The sequence below is a fragment of the Drosophila serrata genome, unplaced genomic scaffold, assembly GCF_035046125.1.
Source record: "Drosophila serrata isolate PLE 108 unplaced genomic scaffold, ASM3504612v1 contig_241, whole genome shotgun sequence".
Taxonomy (NCBI): Eukaryota; Metazoa; Arthropoda; class Insecta; order Diptera; family Drosophilidae; genus Drosophila; species Drosophila serrata.
The window spans coordinates 962,582-982,938 of NW_028257139.1; the positions used below are offsets into that span (position 1 = coordinate 962,582).

The 20,357-nt window shown below is 39.4% G+C and overlaps 1 protein-coding gene across 31 annotated transcripts in view; it reads right to left on the reverse strand.

The window, feature by feature from the left end:
• The window catches only part of Dys (Dystrophin), a 149,799-nt gene that overhangs the window by 8,185 nt on the left and 121,257 nt on the right, over positions 1 to 20,357 (reverse strand). For 14 of the 31 annotated variants that reach the window (XM_086831752.1, XM_086831749.1, XM_086831748.1 and 11 more), the window contains one exon: positions 18,595 to 18,645. The exons of 15 other annotated variants lie outside the window; for them this stretch is intronic. In XM_086831752.1, coding sequence (XP_086687878.1) covers positions 18,595 to 18,645 — 51 coding nt within the window. Of the gene's footprint in view, positions 1 to 2,266; positions 3,397 to 18,594; positions 18,646 to 20,357 lie in introns of all 31 variants that reach the window. 2 more of the 31 variants (XM_020958296.2, XM_086831758.1) reach the window with 1 other exon arrangement.

Consider the following 20,357-nt stretch of genomic DNA (forward strand, 5'->3'; position numbering starts at 1 on the left):
TGTAGTTTTTAATTTAGTTTTCTTCGAGTTTGTGACTTTTGCCTTAGCTTTTGCAGCCTTTAACTCTTTGTGGCTCCCGGGGGCGGGTATAAACCCATAATGCACTTGTATGGCCAGTTGCCCCCCATATATGACCATGTGTATTGTTTGTGGCATTTCCCCCAAGGGTTTTCCTGAAATGGAAATTTTGTATATTGTCTTTAAGAGTGCACTAATGAAAAAAGCCATTTAAGAAATTATGTTGTCCTAAGGAATCAGTTCAAGGCATGTGGCAGAATGTGTAAATTGTGTATAGTATTTGCAGAGAATTCCTTGAACCTTTAGACACAGGTTGAAGTATCTTTAGTTTAGGCAAAAGTTTAAATAAATATAAATATTCTTTTGTTTATCAAGAGAACTCAATTTAAATCGAAATTTCCTTTAAAGTTTTCATTTAATATTTTAACACAATGATATTATCTAGTTCTAGGAAAACAAAGTAAGTTCGTTCTCATTCCCCTCACAATTCTGGTTGCAATTCTTTCCACTTTCACAATCTTTCCGTGCTAATTAGGCACACAAACTATTTCCTGCAAACTCCAGTGGAAAACCTTTGTGCAAATCCCCTTTGAGTTGTGGGCTGCTCCTATTTCTGTTTTTAATTAGCGAAGCGGCGAAATGCGATCAACAAAGGCAGCGGCCAGAACTTGTCGCTGGCAATCAATAATTTGTTGTTTACAATAAATATGCAACCCCCGCGGTCCCCTCACTTATCCCTCATTTATATAACGCTGCAATGACGGCACCTCCATTAATTAGTGGCAAAAAGCCAGCAAAGTGGGGGCCGCAACAAAGGCACAAGATGAAGGCTGTCTGCCATCGAAGTCGTTATGGAAAAGGCATTGCGGGGGGATGCACTGATAACAGGGCATTGCACTTTTAAAGCTGCCTGTTTTCCTTGAGCTCCGTGTTTAATCAGCGAGCGAGCGAGCGAGGGAGGAGGAGTGGGAGGAGTGGGAGGAACGTGCATTGTGTGTGACTCTGGCAAAGGAATCCCTGCAAAAGCCAACAAGGAGCGGGAGCCTTGGCAATAGTTGTGGGTGTTTGTCCATGGTGTCTGTGTGTGTGCTCAAAAAGCGCAACTCTGTGTAATTTAATACAAGCCGCTTGACTCCATCATAACAGTTGCTAGGCTCGGCTTCACCTGCGGGGGACTTGGTTAAGTTAAATAAAGAAAACTCTGTCGCCATACTTTCTATGGCATCAACAAAGAGTGCACAGGAAGAAGTTATCCACGGGACTTTAAATGGGTAATAGAACAAGCTTTCAATAGAAAATGTTCGTTAAATTTAAACATGTTTTGCAGTCCAAGAAATATAGAAATTAAGTAAGGAATTGCTTGGTAATTTCTGTTTCTGCTATATTGTAAATATATACATTTTCTTTAGAACACTATAAATATATTTCTGTTATAACTGGCACCCCCTTTTGAGCTTGTTATGCATTTCCTTTCTGAGAAGAAAAGTCATGTGCCACAGCACGGGCTTATATTTCTACCTTTAATTGACATTTTGTGGGAAAAATACTGATTTAAACAGCAGTTAAATCAATCAATATATCAAATCATCTGCTCACTCCTTTACATTCTCCTCTCCGCTTTCTTACTCCTTACTCACTGAAGCTTGAAACGGAAATCCTTACTTGCATTAATTAATTGAAATTGCAAGTGAGACCAAAAAAAAGTTTCAAAGAGGGCAGAGGCGTAAAAAATGAAGCGAATGAAGGAGAGAGAGGAAAACTCGGTTTATTCTTTTATTTCTTTAACAAGGACACATCTACTTAAATAAATCACAACCAACAAGGAAAATGAATCCTTTATGGCTGTGGGTGGGAATTAATCAAGATTTCAAAGGAAATGATGGAAAAGAAGAACGAGAGAGCAGAGAAGAGAAGCTGTTTAATTAAAATGGCAAATTAAAATGTATGTATTATAATCAGACAATATGCTAAAAGGGTTATTCCTTATGTTAAGGTAATTTAAAGAAACCAAGAACGTTTAATAAATGAATTTCAAGGAGATATATTCGAATTAATATAAGCTTAAGTCTTAATGTATAATTATAAAGAAATATTTGTAGCTGAGAAATTTCAGGAAAACCTCTTAGGTAGTGGAGTTAAATTTTGGTTCAAGATATAACTATTTACATACAACAAAAAAGTTAATAATACTGATCACTATCAACCATTGACCAATATTCCGACCACGACTATTAGCCAATGCACAAACCTCATTTTCGTCGCGTAATATTCCCACAACCTGAAGGAACATCCGCTCGGCCTCATTCTGCGGATCATAGTTGGAGTAGGTGTCATCCACCAGTGTAATGTCACCCAGACGACAATGGAGCTGCTCCTCGGAGGACGATGAGTACAACGACATCATATTCCGTCGCCGCTCATCGGCAACATGTTGCACACTGGCAGCCACTGTGGCAGGTGGATCCTCTGGTGGTGCCTCCATGGGTGGATCTGCTTCATCGCATCCGCTGCTGCTCAGCTGGGAGTAGCTCAGGCTCAGCTCATCCATCTCCCCGCCTTCATCATCATCGTCCAAGTCTTCGTCCTCTTCCCCCTCATCCTGCTCCATGTCGTGCTCCAATTCGGTGCCGCCGGTGCCACTGTCGCCGCTCTGCGAGCTGGCCTTGGCCTTGGCCTTGGTCACGCCCACACTGCCGGTTGCCGCTCCAACGTTCACCACCACCAAATTGTTTAGGTTGCTCAGGTGGCTCAGGTGGTGGCTAAAGTGGTGCGATTCATTGCTGCTGCTGCTGCTCCGGCTGCGACGCTTCATCGAACGAAAGGGCGCAAGGAGGCGACGCCGAGTGCTGCAGGTGGGCGTGGCATAGAGGGGCAACATCTCCGCCGTCTGTGGATGAATCTTGGGTGCTCCCGAATAACGCTCCAATGACCTTGACTTGCCACCATTGCTTCTGGTGTGGGAATTTTCAATAATTTCGCCAGCCTCATCGCTTGAACTGTTGCCAATAGGCGGAGATGTTGCAACTTGGCTTGAAAACAGTCGCATTCTGGCCAGAGATCTTGGTTATAACTTCAAGTAGCTATTTTTAATGGTATTTAAATAGGTTTAGCTCAAAGATATAGCTCTGCTTAAGACACTGTTGAAGCCGCTTTTAGTGCTGGTGAGATGTTGCTGCTGTCACTCCTGTTGCTGCTGCAGATATTCCTTCTTCTCTGCTGCTGCAGATGCTGCTTAATTAATCTTGCTCTATGCAGATTTCAGGTTTTTCGCCTCTCCGATGATGCTGTTGCTGCTTCTCCTGGGGAAAATCTTAGGCACTTGGCTGCATCGTTTTAGGGCACATTCTTGCGTAATGAACGTTGTTTTTATGCGCTTATCTATTTATATAAACCGGTTCGACAGGATTTAGCGTTTATTATTCCGTTTTCTCTCTCCCTTTTATTTTCTGGCCAAATATGACAAAGGCATGCCCATGATGTACACACACAAATACAACAAGTACGATTTGTGTTCCCTAATTCCCATTACAAATATGCATGGCCGAGTCAATAAGCCACTCAATTACGCCGAAATTTCCCAGCTCGCGACCCTCTTTGCCGCCCAACTTTTGACTAGCGTTAATTATCCAGACATCGCGAGTTGTTTGCCAAGCAAAAAGGTTGACTGCATTCTGTTTACCTTGGGCCCTCCATCTACACCCCATCTCACCCCTCTAGAGTCTGCCTCTACCATGGATGTGTGTAAATTATGTTGGGCAATATTTACCCGCCGATAAGCCAACTCCAATGTTTCAGTTAAGATATATATTGTCTTGGGATGGGTTCTTGGTTCTTTTCTGGGTTCTGAGTTCTGAGTTCTCGTCTGTGTTTTGTTCTGCTCATTTGGACCCATGACATTGCCAAGGTGCGATAAATGGAATGGAGTGTGGGACACGGGAAGAGCAAAGGTGTTTGGGAAAAGCCAATAAAAAGTGGGATAGGTTAGTGGAACGATCGTTTATTACAAAACAAACTAAAGGGAACTACTTGTTCAAGTTACAGGTGAGGAAATATGAGGAAATACGGCTAAGTCTGGGGTTCTTTAAAGAAGTTTAAAAGTTTTTCGTTTTCTGAGCTTTTTTTTATTGGAAAAAGGGAATGATTAATGTAAATGGGTCAGTTAGGTAAGCATTTAATAAGATATAACATATTAAAATTGCTACTTGTTCAAATATTCTGCCTTTTTATAAACTTTAAGAATATTATGTTTATTTGAATGTTAATTTGAATCAGAAGAGTGAAATGGATTGAAGGATTCATTTTCGACCCTATAAATCTTATATATTCTTGATCAGCATCACCTGCCGAATCGATCTTGACATGTCCGGGCAAAAAATAAAATTTCGAAATTTTTTAGATTTTTGCGAAAAATGATAAGGGGTTACATCATTCAAATTTGCGAAAATTGGTCAAAAATCGGTTTTTTGTAAATATTACGTGCAGGAGTCATTTCCGACCCCATAAATCATATATATTCTTGATCAGCATCGAAAGCTGAATCATTCTAGCCAAGTCCGGGCAAAAAATAAAATTTCAAAATTTTTAAAAAATTTTAATATTTCATAAAAATATTAATATTAAATTGTCGAAAATTGGAAAAAAACTTCAATGTTCCTTATCTTTAAACTGATATGCAGATTTATTAGGCTAATAAAAACAAACATAGAAAAGCTTTCCGAACTAAAATTAATGATTTTTTGGCTTAGTTATGGGATTTTAAAAGTTGATTTTTCGACAAAATTGTCATATTAAATTGTCAGTAAATATCGTTTCAATAAAGAACAATTTAAACTTAGTTATGATCGATTGCCAATACGATCCTATACTTCGATTGCAAACTGCTAGGACATAAAACTTCAATTTAGTGCTACTTATTGCTCTTAATTTATTTTATGAAATTCCCAAAAAGAAGAAACAAAATAAGAAAATCCCTCTAGGATGATTTTTTTTCTACCTATTTCCAATAATTAATTTTTTTAAGAGTTTCAAAATGAAGGTTAAGGCCCCGGACTCGCTTTCCCCACAAAGCCTGTCACCCTTGAGACTATAGTAAAAACAGTTCTGCTTTCCATAGAATATTAAGTACAGGTCTTGACTCCGCAGAAAAGTAAGTCTCAAGTGAATGCGGCTAGTGGCTAGGCAATGACCCCGCTTAAGCCCCAAAAGGAAAAACAGCAAGGAAAAAAGCTTCAAAAATAGATGACATTCAAGAATGAAAGAAGTGACCGAACGAAAAGCGGAAAAACAACGAGAACTACTGGACAAAAAAAAGAAATGAAGAGGCCATAAAATGTGCGAGGCAGACGAAAGCTCATTAAAAATTCTAAGCTGTAAAGCAAAACAAAGTTTTAAATAAAGTCGAAGGGGGGCAGGGGGCAGGGGGCAGGGTGGAGACAAGTAAACTAACAAGCCATTGACAAAGACTTCACCGCCTTGATGAGTGAGTGCGGCATAAAAGGGGGAAGTCCCCTCTTCGCTGGTGGAAAATGGTCAGGGAAGAAGCAGGGGGCAGTGGAATGTCAGTAATGACATTGTAACGGTATTTATTACAACATTACGACGAATGACAAGTGTCTAATTAGTTAAAGCCACATTCCACTCCCTCCCGTCTCTCTATCTCCCTTTGATTCTGCATAAATTTTGTTTTTCGGAGTTGCATTGCCATGGCAAAACCAACGTCTAATTGGAAATTAAAGCCGCCATGCAATATGGTTGCAATATTTGTGGCACGAGACCTTATACAAAAAAATGCAATAAGAAAATATTTATAGAATATTTATTGCATTATTTTTTTGCCATTAACATGGTTAAATGCATTACGAAATATGCCGAAGGGTTCGGGAGCTGCATTTCAATTTGATTGATGTACTTTGTGGGTTGCGTGATGGAAATCCGAAATGAATTCCATTATAATTTTCACTTTTTTTCCCCCCTTTGCAGAGATAACAGTCAACGTTGGCCTGCATACAAAATAGTCGCCTTTTTACATATACTATATGTATATACATATATAGGAATATGAATTGATATTGATAGAATGTGTGCGGAATGTACATACTCGTTATAGCCATTGGAAATATGCAAATATTTTGCAGTTTGGCTGCAAAAAGGATGCGCACAGATACAATATTGCCAATAATTGAAATGCAACAGATTGAAGTCGATTCCCCAAGCATTAAAACGAAGGGAAAATAGAGCAATAATCTTATAGATTTCGACTCGATACAATGCTGCTTAATTATTCACCCCGCACAAATAAAAGCAATTTGAATGTTATCAGCTCCGCAAATCAACAAAAGTGTGTGTATTTTCACTTTCAGTTTGTGTTTCTTTTTGTGTTTTTGGCGAAACTAATCCACAATGCTCAGCACATGTGGGGAAGCTAAATATTTTACTGGCTTCAGTACTGAGACGATAATAAATCACCAAAGTGAGAAGCCACAGGGAGTCGAGAGTCAAACGCGAGAAAAGCACCGAAAAAATAATCCGTTTACCTGGCTTTTGTGATTCGGCTTTTGTTTATCAACAACCAAACTAATTAAGTTGCCCAGCAGAGCTCTTCTGAGACCTCGTGTATCCGAAAGATACAAAAGATATAGAAAGCCCTGCGGTCACACTCTGGTATCATTCCACGCTTTGTGAGCTTAGGAAATGTACTGGGAAAAATAACTAATATATGTATTAAGAGGATTTATTACTTAACCTCTATTATTTCGAACTTTAGACTCTTTAATTTCTCTTTTAATTAAAAGTATTTAACATCTACTGGCAAGTTTTTAAAAGATAATTTTAGCTAGACTTTCTTTCTGTGTAACAAATTCCTAAAATCCAGCAAGATCTCTAGAATGGGGAGTGCTGAGTCATGGATCGCAATGGAATATCGGTATGAAAATGACCCAAGATAAATCAAAAGCGTCACGAATCCATAGATCCCACCCCGTAACCACGACTCTGAGGACCCAACCACGTGCTTACGATAATTGCAATTTGATTGAATTGAAAGCTCGACTTCAACTCAAGCCCAGTGTGTCCAGAATTTTTGAACAGGGGCCGGGCGGGAGAGTCATTCAACTCTGAAAACAACAAATAACAAATAAGAATCCGAATCCGAATCATGCAAAGCCGCCTCTCTGCCGGATTACACAAAAGCCCAACCGGAAATTTCAGATGGAAAACGAGCAGAAAAAAATAACAGGCAAAAAAAGAGAGACTCACCAAAAAAGTAGAAAAAGAAAAACAAGTTAAAAATAAAAAAAAAAGACAACAAAAAATAAAAGCAAAAGTGCATTATGCGACCCTCGGTTGTGTGGGGCTTTTGTTTAGGAGTTGTTGGTCTCGCTCTGCTTGGTTTATGCATTTTCCCAAGGAGAGCAACAGAGACAGAGAGGAAGCGAATTTCCCTCCCTGCCCTGTCTGAGTTCTGAGTGGCCGACCATGAATAATTTTCCAGTTGTGACTTCTTTTGTTTCCCGATTGTCAAATCCATACAAATGATGAACAAAAGCTGAAAAATGTGAGGGCGTAGAGCTTGTTAATGTCTTTAATGGGATATGCATACCAAAATATCAGTGAAAACATTCGAAATTTAGTTTAAGAAATGTCTTTGAAACCCTCAAATTAAATTTAAGATTTACTAGTTAAAATTAAAAGACAATTTCCATTCTCTTGGACATATTTCAAGCCACCATTCCCTCAAAGTTTGTCGCTTTGAATTCCATTGAAATTAAATTCCTTTCACTTGCTTAACCCAAATCAAATCCACTCAATAAAGAACACAGATTTCAATATCATTTTTTTATTTTTCTTCCTCCACATATTTTTCCCCCAAACCAATCTCAAACTCTGGGGAATAATACAAAAAAAAGGATTGGAAATACGCTAGAAAAGCGGAAATTTCATGCGTCATGCGGCAAAATTGAAACCGCAAAAGTCACTCCCGGCCACGCCCACCAAAAGCCAGTGCATTTTCCAAGGCTCAATGAGAATAATTCTATATGTATATGAGTGCTGGTATACTGCCTGAAATTGGCGTTGAAAAATGATATCAAATTTGTATTTGCGAATGGCACACACAAACTTGTCGCGCGGCAAATAAACTCAAAAGCGACTGACAAAGCCAAACCAACAGTGCATTGCATTTGGGCCAAGTTACCCAGTTTCAGTTGCAACAAGAAAAAAAAGGAAATAGTACAAAAAAAGGCGGCCAAAGACTTTTTGATGGCCAGACTGTGGACTTGCCCATGGCCAGCAATAAAAGTCAAGAGTGCCAGGCGACATGAAGCAATTTATCACAGGCAAATGATCAAAACAAGGCAAAAGGATCAGACGAGAGTCCTGCCCCGAGGGGGTGGTAGTGGCGGTGCTGGTGGAGGCGTGGCAGCAAGGCTTTGGCTAAAACGAATTTTCATATCAATTTCCCTCGCCTTGGTAAGTGGGTGGAGATGGGTGGTTCGGTGGAGGAGAAACGCTTCGGATTCAATTGTTGAGTTTTCCCGCACACAGAACGAACGAACGTGGCCGCAGGCGAAAATAACGTGGAAAATTTACAAGATGTTTTCGTTGCGATAAATAAAGTTGCAAATGTGAACTGCATCAGTTGGATCTGGCTCAGGTGGAGCCAGGAGCCAGGAGCATTGGCTTCATGCCGGTCCTCCTGCTCCTGCCTCAGCTCCTACTCTGTCCTATTCATCTATGGCAATTTGCCTCGAATTGCCAAGCTCTACGCATTCGTACAAATTGAAGGTCTGCATTTGTAGCCTGAAGACAGTGGAGCATTGATAAAGGGAACCATTTTCAATGAAAGTTTACTTATTTTATGGTTCATTAGGGAACGAAATGTATATTATATTTGTAGGTAACTTATGACAGATCATTGATCAATTTAATTATTGAGTCTATTAATCTAATCACTCTATTATTGCACACTTCCTTTAAAAACAAACTGACATACTTAAATGGGAAATCCATTATCTATAGACTTCACTGTATGTGATACTGTGCCTGGTGCTTAAACTGGTTCAAACGGAGCCTGTCAGGAGAGCTTTAAGACATGTTTATTGGCCAGATACAAATGTTTCTTTTTGGCTCTTCGAGTGGGTGGAGTTTTTTTGCCTTATCGAGTGTGTATGTGAATGTGTGGTCCAGGTAAGTCTCGCTTGAACTGAAATTAATTGACAGAGTTAAGCTCGAGTTTCTTCTCCTCACTTTAAGGTTTTTCCTTTTAGAGTCAAAATCAAGACTCTATATGCCAGGAACAGCAACAGCAGCAGCAGCAAAAGTCATTTTCACAGCATTTTATGGGCACGCATTTGGATTAATAATAAATGCAACTCCATGCCGCCTTTGTGTGTTGTGTGGGTGGAGGGAACGCATAATAATATGCGAATATTTATGGCAATAGTAAAATGTTATGAGAGATTCGGATTATGACAGCAGCAGAAACAGGAACAGGAGCAGGAGCAGGGCTCTGCCGGAATAAAATTAGTTGAAACTTTGATGTGGCTTTGAAGCCATTAAAGAACTGACCCCTTAATCTATTCAATTAGAAGAGCTGCCTCTGGACCATCATCCTGCTTCTGGCTACTAGAAAAAAAGTGCAAACCGTTTTGCACGTAGTTCTGGCTAGGATGAGAACGTGAGACTGGCCCATTGTTTGTGAAAATTATTTTATAATCATTTTATCACATTTTCCAGCAGCCAGCAGATGGGAGATGCTAGGAGCAGTCAGGGGCAGAGGAGAGGAGGCACACCTGATGCCAGGATAAATCGTATCCTCCGAGCAACAACAATGCCTCAAAGGCGAAAACTAAAGCATGCTGGCAACTTTTGTCCTGCCATTGATGCCAGGATACCCACACACACACAGAGACACACTCACAGACACACTCACATGTCTGCCCGTTTATGGCTTTGAATCTTCATTTTCCTTAGACAACGACAAAAATGGAGGATAATAGATAAAATTAAGTGCAACTGCAGCAGACAAGGACAAGGGCTGAGACTCGCAGCAGGATATGGGCGGACTTTCTCTGGGCTGGGCTCTATTGTCAGCCAAGTCATGGATGCCATTAATAAAGTGCATTGGATTGGCTGCCCGGCACTCAGCTGAAAATGGTTTCCCCAATGGTTTTTGGCCCGTAAAACGTTTAGCGAAAATTGTTGAACAAACATGTACTAAAAGGTAGAGTGACTTATGGTAGAGCCAGAGATTTCAGAAGTGAGATTACACATTGTGAGTGAAATTCTCCATTGTTTTCTGCTTGATATATTATAGAGTTATGGTCAAATCGAAGTCTTTTCCTGTTAATCGTTGTGTCATTATCAGTTTAGCTGATAATTTATCACAAATAAAGGACAAACCACTTGAAATTCTGAAAATTCTTTTCCCTGATTAAAGCTTATCCATTGCTCAAGCTGTATGTTTATCGAATTTATTAAACCAATATCTGGTTAAGTGAAAAACTTGAACAGGGCAAGTCAGATAATGAAAACCGATATCCAAAACAGAGCTCAACAGGTTTTAATTTCTGTTTAATCTATGGATATCAACCACTTCCGGGAGATACTACCGATTGGGTCAATCAAAGAGCTGTTATCGTTATCACTTCCACCTCACTTCCCACATTCCACAACACCAGCTGTTCGTAATCAACTTTCCCCTGAAACCAGAGGAAAAATTAGTTCAACAAATTGAATTAAACATTCTGGAAAGCACTTCAAGGCACCCCAAGCTCGTTTTCAAAACGCCTTACGTTGAGCCGAAAACTTTGCGTAACCTTTTTGGCGGAAAATTCGTGGGAACTGAGCAGCAGCAGCCTTAAGCAAACTTCCCAACCCAACTGTAATAAGAACAAAACGGGTTTTAACCTTTGCCACCTTTTCACCTTCTTCCTCCCCGTGTCACCACTCGTGTTTCGCCTCGAGTTTCATCAAAATGTTGCCGCAAAATTTTACGCAATTTTCTATTTTGTTATAACTTAAAAGGCTGCCCCCAAGGACCAAAGGGATCGCAATTGACACCTACGCAAGGGTCTCTCTGAGGCAATCCCTGACCCCGGCTCATCCTGGTACTTAGCCATCATCTTTCTGTAGAAACAATAATAATTTTTAATGAGTTGTAAAGTATTTTTACAACTCTTTTTTTACTGCCTCGAGAAAGCGAAAGTCGGGCACCTGAAATTTGTGTGCTCTGCTCATACATATATTTATCATGTAGATTCGGTTATACATTACTTTTGATGGCTCAATTTCCGTTGCGGTGCCAACTTCCGTGCGCCGCCTTCAGCGAGTCGAGACAAAAACACGCCCAGTAACAAAACGAAAAATTAAAACACGAAAAATTGAAACCAAAAAAGCAAACAACTTGGCTCAAAAGCTCGGAAAGTTGGGTGATATGCGTGATTAAGCACCGACAGATCCCCACCCCAATTTTATTTTTTATTTTTAACATTTTTTGCACCAAGCCCAGCTATACACGATTTGTTCCCCTCTTTATTACGGGGACAAAAAGTGAAGCAGAAAAAAATAATGATAAATATGCTGGCATCTATTTCGAAGGGGGTGGGAGAGTATTTTTGTATACGGGTGTGTCACTTAATGACTTTTCCGCTGAATGCCAAATGAACAAGTCCCAGAGCAGATGGAGTCGCAGCAATTGTTTTGTTCCCAAAGCGCTTCTCTGATGAAATCGAAATGGTTGCCAGTTGCCAAGGTAACAGAACTCCGATTTGTCAGATTGTTTTGTTCGGAAATAATGGTTGGGTAAGTTACTTAAAAAAAGTACTACAAATGGGTTGTATTTATAACAAAAGAAAAGGGGGATTTAAACACAGGAACATGTACTTAAACCAATTTAATTCATGTTAGGTAAATCCATGACTTTTTATAAATACAATTGTGTGATTAAGAAAAGGAACATTTTGGCTACATATGAAAAGAAAAGCAGCTGTTTTTCTGGTCATTTTGCATTAAAAAGTCATGACTAAAGTGTAGGGCTTAACTTAGATCTTAAAGATTTGCTGAATCACTAGTCAAACATATATCATAAAATATTATTAAAACTAAAATCAAGACAATATACATTCCAAATTGATAAAATCTTGTTTCGCTTTCCCTTTAAATTAAATCCAATTGAAGCGATTTTCAATTCCAAATCAATTGACGAAGGTATACAAACTAATTTTCAATTTCCTGATTTATTGCCCCAGCCTTTGCTTTTGCCCCAGACCAAATCAGCTTAAATGTGATTTGCTGCGACTGTATTTTCCCCCTCCCTCCCCCCACCTTTTTTGTTAGTTGCAGTTCACTAATTAAGTGGATCTAAGCGCTTTCCAAACAAACCAAATGCGAATGCCAGACGCAGAGCTCTGAAGCCTCTCTCCCGGATTGGATGGGGATACTCATCGGAGAGTCTCGCCGGGAAGAGCCACAATCTGGGGTCTATGCCTCGTCGCTGGCTATCGTAATATATTTGCATTAACCCAGTGACACATTTTGACATAATCTGATTAATTGGCGTGTAAAGGAGAAATAAATTGAGCGGCGACTAATGAAGCGAAGGCCAGAAGGGGGGTGAAGCTGGGAAAGCTGGTTGCCATTTGGCGCCGGAGAAAAACCCGCCCACATGTTAAGTGGATGGATTCTGAAAAGGGGCTTCTATTGCTACGATATCATCATCGTCATCAACATCATCATCATCATCGCCTGGAAAAACTTCCTGCAAGGCAATAATTTTCCTTAACGAATGTTGATCGTTTTTATAGTATCAGCTTGTATATTGATATACTGTAAGAAATTCTAGAGACTTACTTGAGTTGAAAGTATATCAAAAATGAACTTTAAATTAGTTTATATTAACTTTAGAACAGATCTATGTAAACCCAGCTAATTTTGTTATATTAAATTTCCTATGATTATTAGGAAATATCGCCAGTGCACTCTATCTCTTTTAGCTAATTGATGTCAACGTCTTTGCCGGCTTGGCAGCTGAAACCAGGAAGATTGAGCAACCAGGCCAGACCGCAAAATGTTGCTCCTATACCCCAAGCCGACCTGATCCGATCCCAAAGCCGATCCGACTCCATTGGCGACTCTATCGACTCCATCGAAGACGTGTCAAGAGCTCGCTGGCGGCAGAAGGCGGCTTTTGCCGCTTGGCTTTTCTTGTGGTTCAAGCTCTCGGTGTCTCAAAGTCCGCCACTTAAACCGCCAACGCCGCAGAATCAATCAGGCATGAGAAAAGCCAACCCGCAACGCCCTTAGCTTGGCTTTTTCAATTTATTAAATGACATTTGTTTAGCATATACCCGCGCCTAGATGCCGTCGCCGGCGGCCCCAAAGCATCAATTTTTAATTTCATTAGCATGGAGGGCATAACCTACTTCAACCCTCCACTCAGTGGCTCTGCTTTTTCTAGATTTTTTTTTCATTATCTGCTTTTCCAATTTGCATTCGCCGGTTTTCGCTTTTCGGTTTCCTTGCTCGCCATTTTCCGGTTCATGCGTTGCCCGAATTTGAATTTTAAATGATTATTGATTTTACACAGGGCAAGCTTTTTGTGTGTACTATATAGTATAGTACTGTATAAATTCCCACAGATTTCGGCCAGCGGCCTAAATTTAGCGCAATTCAGTAGTGGTCTCCTCTCAGGGTCAAACACAACCAGCTAATTACCCAAAGTGCATGGGTTCAAGATCTCTGAACTGAAGCACAGAAAAATGGAAACAATTCGCAGCAATGGCTGAATAAATATTTATGAAGAAATAAACAAATGGTGAGCAGAGGCAGGAGAAAACCAGATGCTGGATGGTGTCCATCGGTCAACAGATGTGCCTAATTCGCAATCTTGAACGCAATTTAATAGATATTCATAAATTGTACTTAAAAACAAATTATTTCCAGGTGGAAAGCATACCAGTATCTGCATTATTTAAAAGATCCCAGCTTAAATCGAATTATCTAATTTGTGTTGGCTTTGTGTTGTTTGCCCATTGAAAACAAATTTCCAAGCCAAAACATTTTTAGATAAAAGCTCTGACTAATCAGACTGGCAGCTCGAAAAGAACCGAGCCACCGACAGAGCATCAATAAAGGTAATCGGAAAATGTTTATTTAATAAATAAATTGGAGAGAAATGGCGCAGCTATGGTTTGTTTTGCTTGTTTGGTTGGTCACAGACCGAACGAATTTATTCAATTAAAATAATCATAAAAAGAAATGTTTATACTGCTGCTGTGCAAATATAAATAAAATAGCCAAAAAATATTGTTATGCATGTTCGAGTTTTGGCCATGACGGGTAAAAATCGATACAATTATTTTCAATTGAATACGTAGAGTTTGCAGAATATTTTTGCTACATTTCTTTGAATATCTCTCTCTGAAAGAATATTTAATTTCCCATTTAAGTTGCAGGTTTTTAACTTAAACTTTCCCTTTTTTCTCTAAGCCCGTTTTACAATTGCTTGGTAATGCTTCACGGCTGACCAAGTACGCCGGATTCGATTTGGCCTGCAGTCTTTGATGCGGGCCGAACTCTGACATTGATTAATGACCAAACTCGGGGATGGATAACTAAATGAATTTCCCAAGTCTTCCCTCTAAGCCCCCCTAAACGCACTAAGCCATTTTCCGCCCAATTGGGTTGTCAACATTTGGACAAACATTCGGGCTCATTAGAGCATTCGGAATTATGAATACTTGACTTCAGTCAGAGTCACAGTCACAGAGTGAGTGCCTTTCGGGTAATCTGTTTGCTCCAGTGATTTGCATAAAATGAGATTCCCAATGGATGAGGATCCCAAGCCATTGACTTTGCCCCGGGTTCAAACTCAGCCAGTTCAGCCAGGCGAAATTCCAGGCCGGCCCTTAATTGAGCTGTCTCTGCACCGAAAAAGAGAGGCGCAGGAAATTTAATTGAGTGCAACTGCATAATTGTTCAATTAAAGTGATTGTGTCAGCACTGCAAGCGTACAATTAGTGCAGCAATTTTTATTTAATTGATTGAAACACAACCGACATCGACTCCCCATTGACAGCTGCCACTGTTTTCAGTGTTTGCAGTGCGTGAGGAGGGGCAAAAAAACTTATCGGTGGCCAGCTGCCTTTTAACCCAACATTACGTGTGAATCAGCCCCGTTTAGGCAATAAAATTGTACCAATCTGTAAGTATTTCGCATGGAGCCATGCCGAGAACAATGCGAACAAAGTGAAGCTGCCAATTCCGATTACCTGAATTGCGCCATTTGCCAGATACTTTTTTTGCGCCTGGAAGATAACTTGGCTGCAAATGCCACTTGTTTATTGAGATACATGCTTTGATTCATGCATGCGACTGTCGAGTTGCATTCTCCGGGAAATTTGTCACACTTTTTGGCCAGATATTTATGTATATATTATTCACCAGACAGAGATGCATTTTGGCTCAACGGGTTGGAGATAACTTACGAGTGTATCCGACAGATACTTTGTCATGAGAACAATGTAACTTGCTTTGATGATTTTTGATCTCTAAGCTTTTATATCCTATATTATTTGTTTTTGGAAAGAATTTCTGTTGACCTTATTTAGATCTACCATCTAGCCAAGTTATCCTATAACGTTCCATCTTCATCTGCGTTTCTTTTAGGTGCAACTTTGCACATAAGATATTTATTTGGAGTGAGTTACGTTCCCAGGACAGATGCAGATAGATAGTGGAACTTGAACTGGGGACTGGAGCTGTATTCCACACCCTGACATCGACGAAAATGCCCGACTTTCTTATGCAATCCGGCAGATACAACCTCCCTCCTCCGCCTCCATCCTCCGCTGAGACCAAATTGACATGCAAAATGTGTGCAATGGCGCCACGGCTGCTGATGTCTGAGCTGCGAATGCCAGCCATTTATTTGGCGCTGGTGGAATTGAGTTGCATTTGCCATTTTCCATTTTCCACTTTCCGACGCTTTGCCATTTGCAGTGGCATCTGCGGGCCTATAAATAAGCACGTCACACCGTTAACACCATTAACTGCATATTAATTGGCCGAAATAGACACCGGGGACTAAGACACGATCCGCGTCGACACTCGTCTGACATTTGTCCAAGTTTAGATACGTTTTGGCCAAAGATGGCATGGGGTGTGTGCTTCTACAATTGAAAATACTAATGTCACGGGGAATTAAGGATGCATTTTGAGAAGAAAAATTCAAGTTCTTATAGAAATATCATCTGACAACAATAGTTTTGTAACATATTCATTTTTTCTGACCATTTAAAACATGTTTTCTGTATTTAGTAGATTAAGTATACGACTTTTATAAGAACTATACCCTTAAGCACTTCATTTATTGTAGTTCCCACTTAATTTTCATTAATTTTTACACATTCTGGGAGCGAGTATCTTGCAGTCACATTCCTAAAATCTTTCGCACACACATTCATCAGACACTGAACGCATGCATAAATTAAGTGCAATTAGCATAAACAATTTTCGGCTTTTAACTGCGCTGAGGGGAGGCAAACCAAAAGGGGGGGAAGGAGTGTGGGTGCAACTTGAAAGGGGGAAGCTGGCGAACACATGCTACTCGATGGTTGCCATGGAACAACACAGATTCTGTGGCCACAATGCACAAGACGTTCTGCATATAAGGCTGCGGCCAGAAATGCAGCTTTTTGAAGATAGATTACTTTTGGCCAAATTTGGCAAGGAGTGGAAATCGTAGAGGGATTGGAGGGGAAGAAACCGAGATATTCCTGAGGTAGTCAGAGATTTCTAAGACGCAATGCATTGAGGGTATTTGGAAAATGTATATTTGGGAAAGAAACCGAGATATTCCTGAGGTAGTCAGAGATTTCTAAGACGCAATGCATTGAGGGGATTTGGGAAATGTATATTTGTATATTCGAAAATTGGAGTTTCTTGTTTTCCCAAGAGTTAGTATTTTGCGAAAGATCATTAATGAAATGTAGAGCCTTTCAATTAGTAAATTATAATTTTATACAAATTACAAAGGTTATCTTAATTCTTTAGAAATTCCTTCCTGCATCTATTGATACTTATTTAATATTATATATAGAAATATCAATAAACTACTTAATGAGTCCTCCTTTTATACTGCATATTTCTTTATCCATTTAGGGAAAGTCCTTATAATATACTTGAAGTCTGTAGATATTTTCCTCTCCAATTTACACCCCATTGAGTTCCCCTAATGTGACCCATTATATGTACATATATCTTTTTCTCTGATGATTTCATTATGCAGCTGCCAAAGTTTCAAGTAACGAATTTTATTCTTTTCAGCTCCCTCTTCCTTATTATTTCCCAAAAAGCTCTCTTAATGTATACACATATGCATGTACTTAAACTCCAAAGTAACCAAAGTCCAGAGCCCTCTTCTTCGACCCAGAGATCCCAGCGGAATGGAATAAATGAGCAGAGCACATGGGGAATCCGATCGCAGTCGCTGGTGTTTGTTTACAGACTTTTACACACAGATACACACACACACACACACTGCATGTGCACATGCATATTTAAATGTGGTGTTTAAATGGCGTTTAGTACGTGAAATGCACGAAAATGTCGAGCACATGGCAAACAACAGGCGGCAATCGCAAATTCGCAGACCCGCATCGGGTAAATACCACACAGAACACAAATAAATACAAGTACACACAGAGAGAGATATAAAAATGAATAAGTGAATTCGTGAAATTTAAATGAATTTTGCAAAAAAGGGAAAGACGTGGCTTCGAAGCGGGAAAGCGCCGCCTCATCAGAATCGAATATCGGGGGAATCGAAAAGTATTTATATTATGATTATTACTGAAAGACGATCTTTGTGTGGGAACTGGGACCAGAACCCCTTGGTTATCGGTTGTGCAAACGGGTTCCAAGGTCGAATCGGTTTCGGGTTGTCAGTGTCAAATGATTTGAACTAGATTCGTAGCGATTCCCGTATTGAGGCAAACGAATGTGTTCGCCTCGAATTAATCCAGCTGACAGCTGTAGAACATTTCCATAATTGGCTTGGTTATGGGGGGAAGTCAGGAAAAATCAAAATATACATTTTGTGACTCACAATTAACATTTCGGAAACCAATTGAGATGGAGAGATGGGGAAGAATTCAACTTTCTTATCTCGTAAATTCAAGTGGGTCAACCCCCATTCTATGCGAGTTCAAAAATCCCCACATGCATTTTATTGGACAGCGGCGGCGGCATTAATTATAAATGCTTGTCAACAGCTTCGCTTCAATAAAGAGCTAACAAACAACACACACAAAAAACAGAACCATATCATAAGAAAGATATGGGTCTCAAGACCCCTCTTAAAGTGGAAAGAGTTATCTGTTGTTATAGATAAATGCGTCACATTGATGATGCTCTACTGGTAGTTGGAATGCAAATGGATATGGATATAGTCCCTGTGCCAAATGAATAATTATGGTTATTGGGTGAGATTGTTTAAGGTATAGGGCCCAACACTTGTGCTCATGGGTTAATCAAAACAACAGACAGTAAATGAAGAAATCAATAGAAAGGAAAACATACTTTGAGCGTGTTGGAAATTAGAATTTCCGATACAACCGAAACAGAATGCGGCTGGAAAAATAAAAACAAGAAATATGATCACTTAGAGGGGAAATTAATCGCTAGAAAGAAACACAGTAAGTATTAATGGGTATTATTTGCTTCAACTCGAAACTCGAATTCCAAAGATGACATCATCAGCGAAACGATCGCAGAGGGGATACAATTTTGGCAGGGGTTTAACAACGGAAATCGATGAGAATTTGGGGCACAGCAGGCGGTGGACCAGCGAATAATAATAAATTAACAATTTATTGATGGAGTTTAGAAAGTTTTAGCTTAGAAGCGAGAAAAATCGATCGGACTTGAGTCATGTGCGCTCTAATTAACCAACTGCTGACACTGACACCCGACCAAAAATGGAGGAAAAGAATCCACAGAGCAAACATCCAACAAGTATGCGAATGAGCAACAGAGGAGCCGGAGGAGAAGATAAAGCCTCACAAACACCAATACACAACCTAAAGATGCTGCCAGACAATGTAAATCCAGTTGAGATACAAAGATACTTGCACACACACATCCCTCATATGGAAACAAGGCGCGTTGGAGTAACACTCCAATGATGACAAAAATAAAGTGAGCCACTGCCAAGGATATGGGGGAAAAACACAAGGGGGGCGAAATAAAGCGACAACTTTAACAAATAAACTGGGCTCTGAGCACAACGACTAAATCCCATCCAGTAAAAAATTCAATAAAATGCAAAGTAAATAATAATAAACGACCTTGCCAGGGAGAGCAAGCACCTCGGGGTTATCCATACACATATATATATATATTCTTTATCTTCCTTTTTGACAGTTTTGCGTGGTATATTAAAAGTGGAAAATCTCTGCAGATGCAAATGAGATTTCCCTTGAAGAAATTGGAGCAGCTTATCTATGGAAGCATCTCCTGGCAGGCAATTAAATGGTCAAGTCTCTGGCAAACGTTCCCAATCGCCATACAAATATTTGACAATACTTGGAAATTGACTTATGGATTGAGTTAACAACAGGTGGCACTAAAGCTGTCTATCAACATACCGGGAAAATTATGCTTAAATTCAGAGAAATTTAAGCCATTTTCTTTTGATTAATAAATATAATATTAATTATAATTCTGAAGAATAAATACTGTCGCTAATATAATTTGGTTTATGAGGCTCGTTGCTACATATACGATTAATGATCAATTTATTCTTTGTTTTTACTTTACAAACTTTTCCCTTTTTGACTTAATAAAAGTAATTCTAAAAATTGCTAAAATTCTCCATATACAAAATTTACAAATTTAGTATTGATTCAGTTCGAAAATCCTTAAAATACCATAAATATATGAATTTAATTTTCCCCTCTGCACAGCGTAACCACAAAGTCATGTCATTTACTGAACTCTTTAACTGTAGAATACATAAGTATTTTTCCCGTTTACAATTTTTTTCTTTTAATAAATTTTCATTGCGTTTGCAATTTTGTAATTTTCACTCGTCAAAAGCTGAGCTAGCAAGAATTTTTCTTAACGCCGTTGTCATATTTTTTTTATTATTCAGCTTATTCCCATCGCCAGAAAGAGAGAAAACGGAAAGATTATACACCATACAGATATATACATATATATTTTAACGGGTTGTTTTATTTGCGGTTAACATAATGTTGTATTGAACACGCGCTGTCACAATCCGGCCAAAAAGAAAAGTTGGTGAAAAGTGCGCACAATTTTAAACGTGACTGTTACAAAGA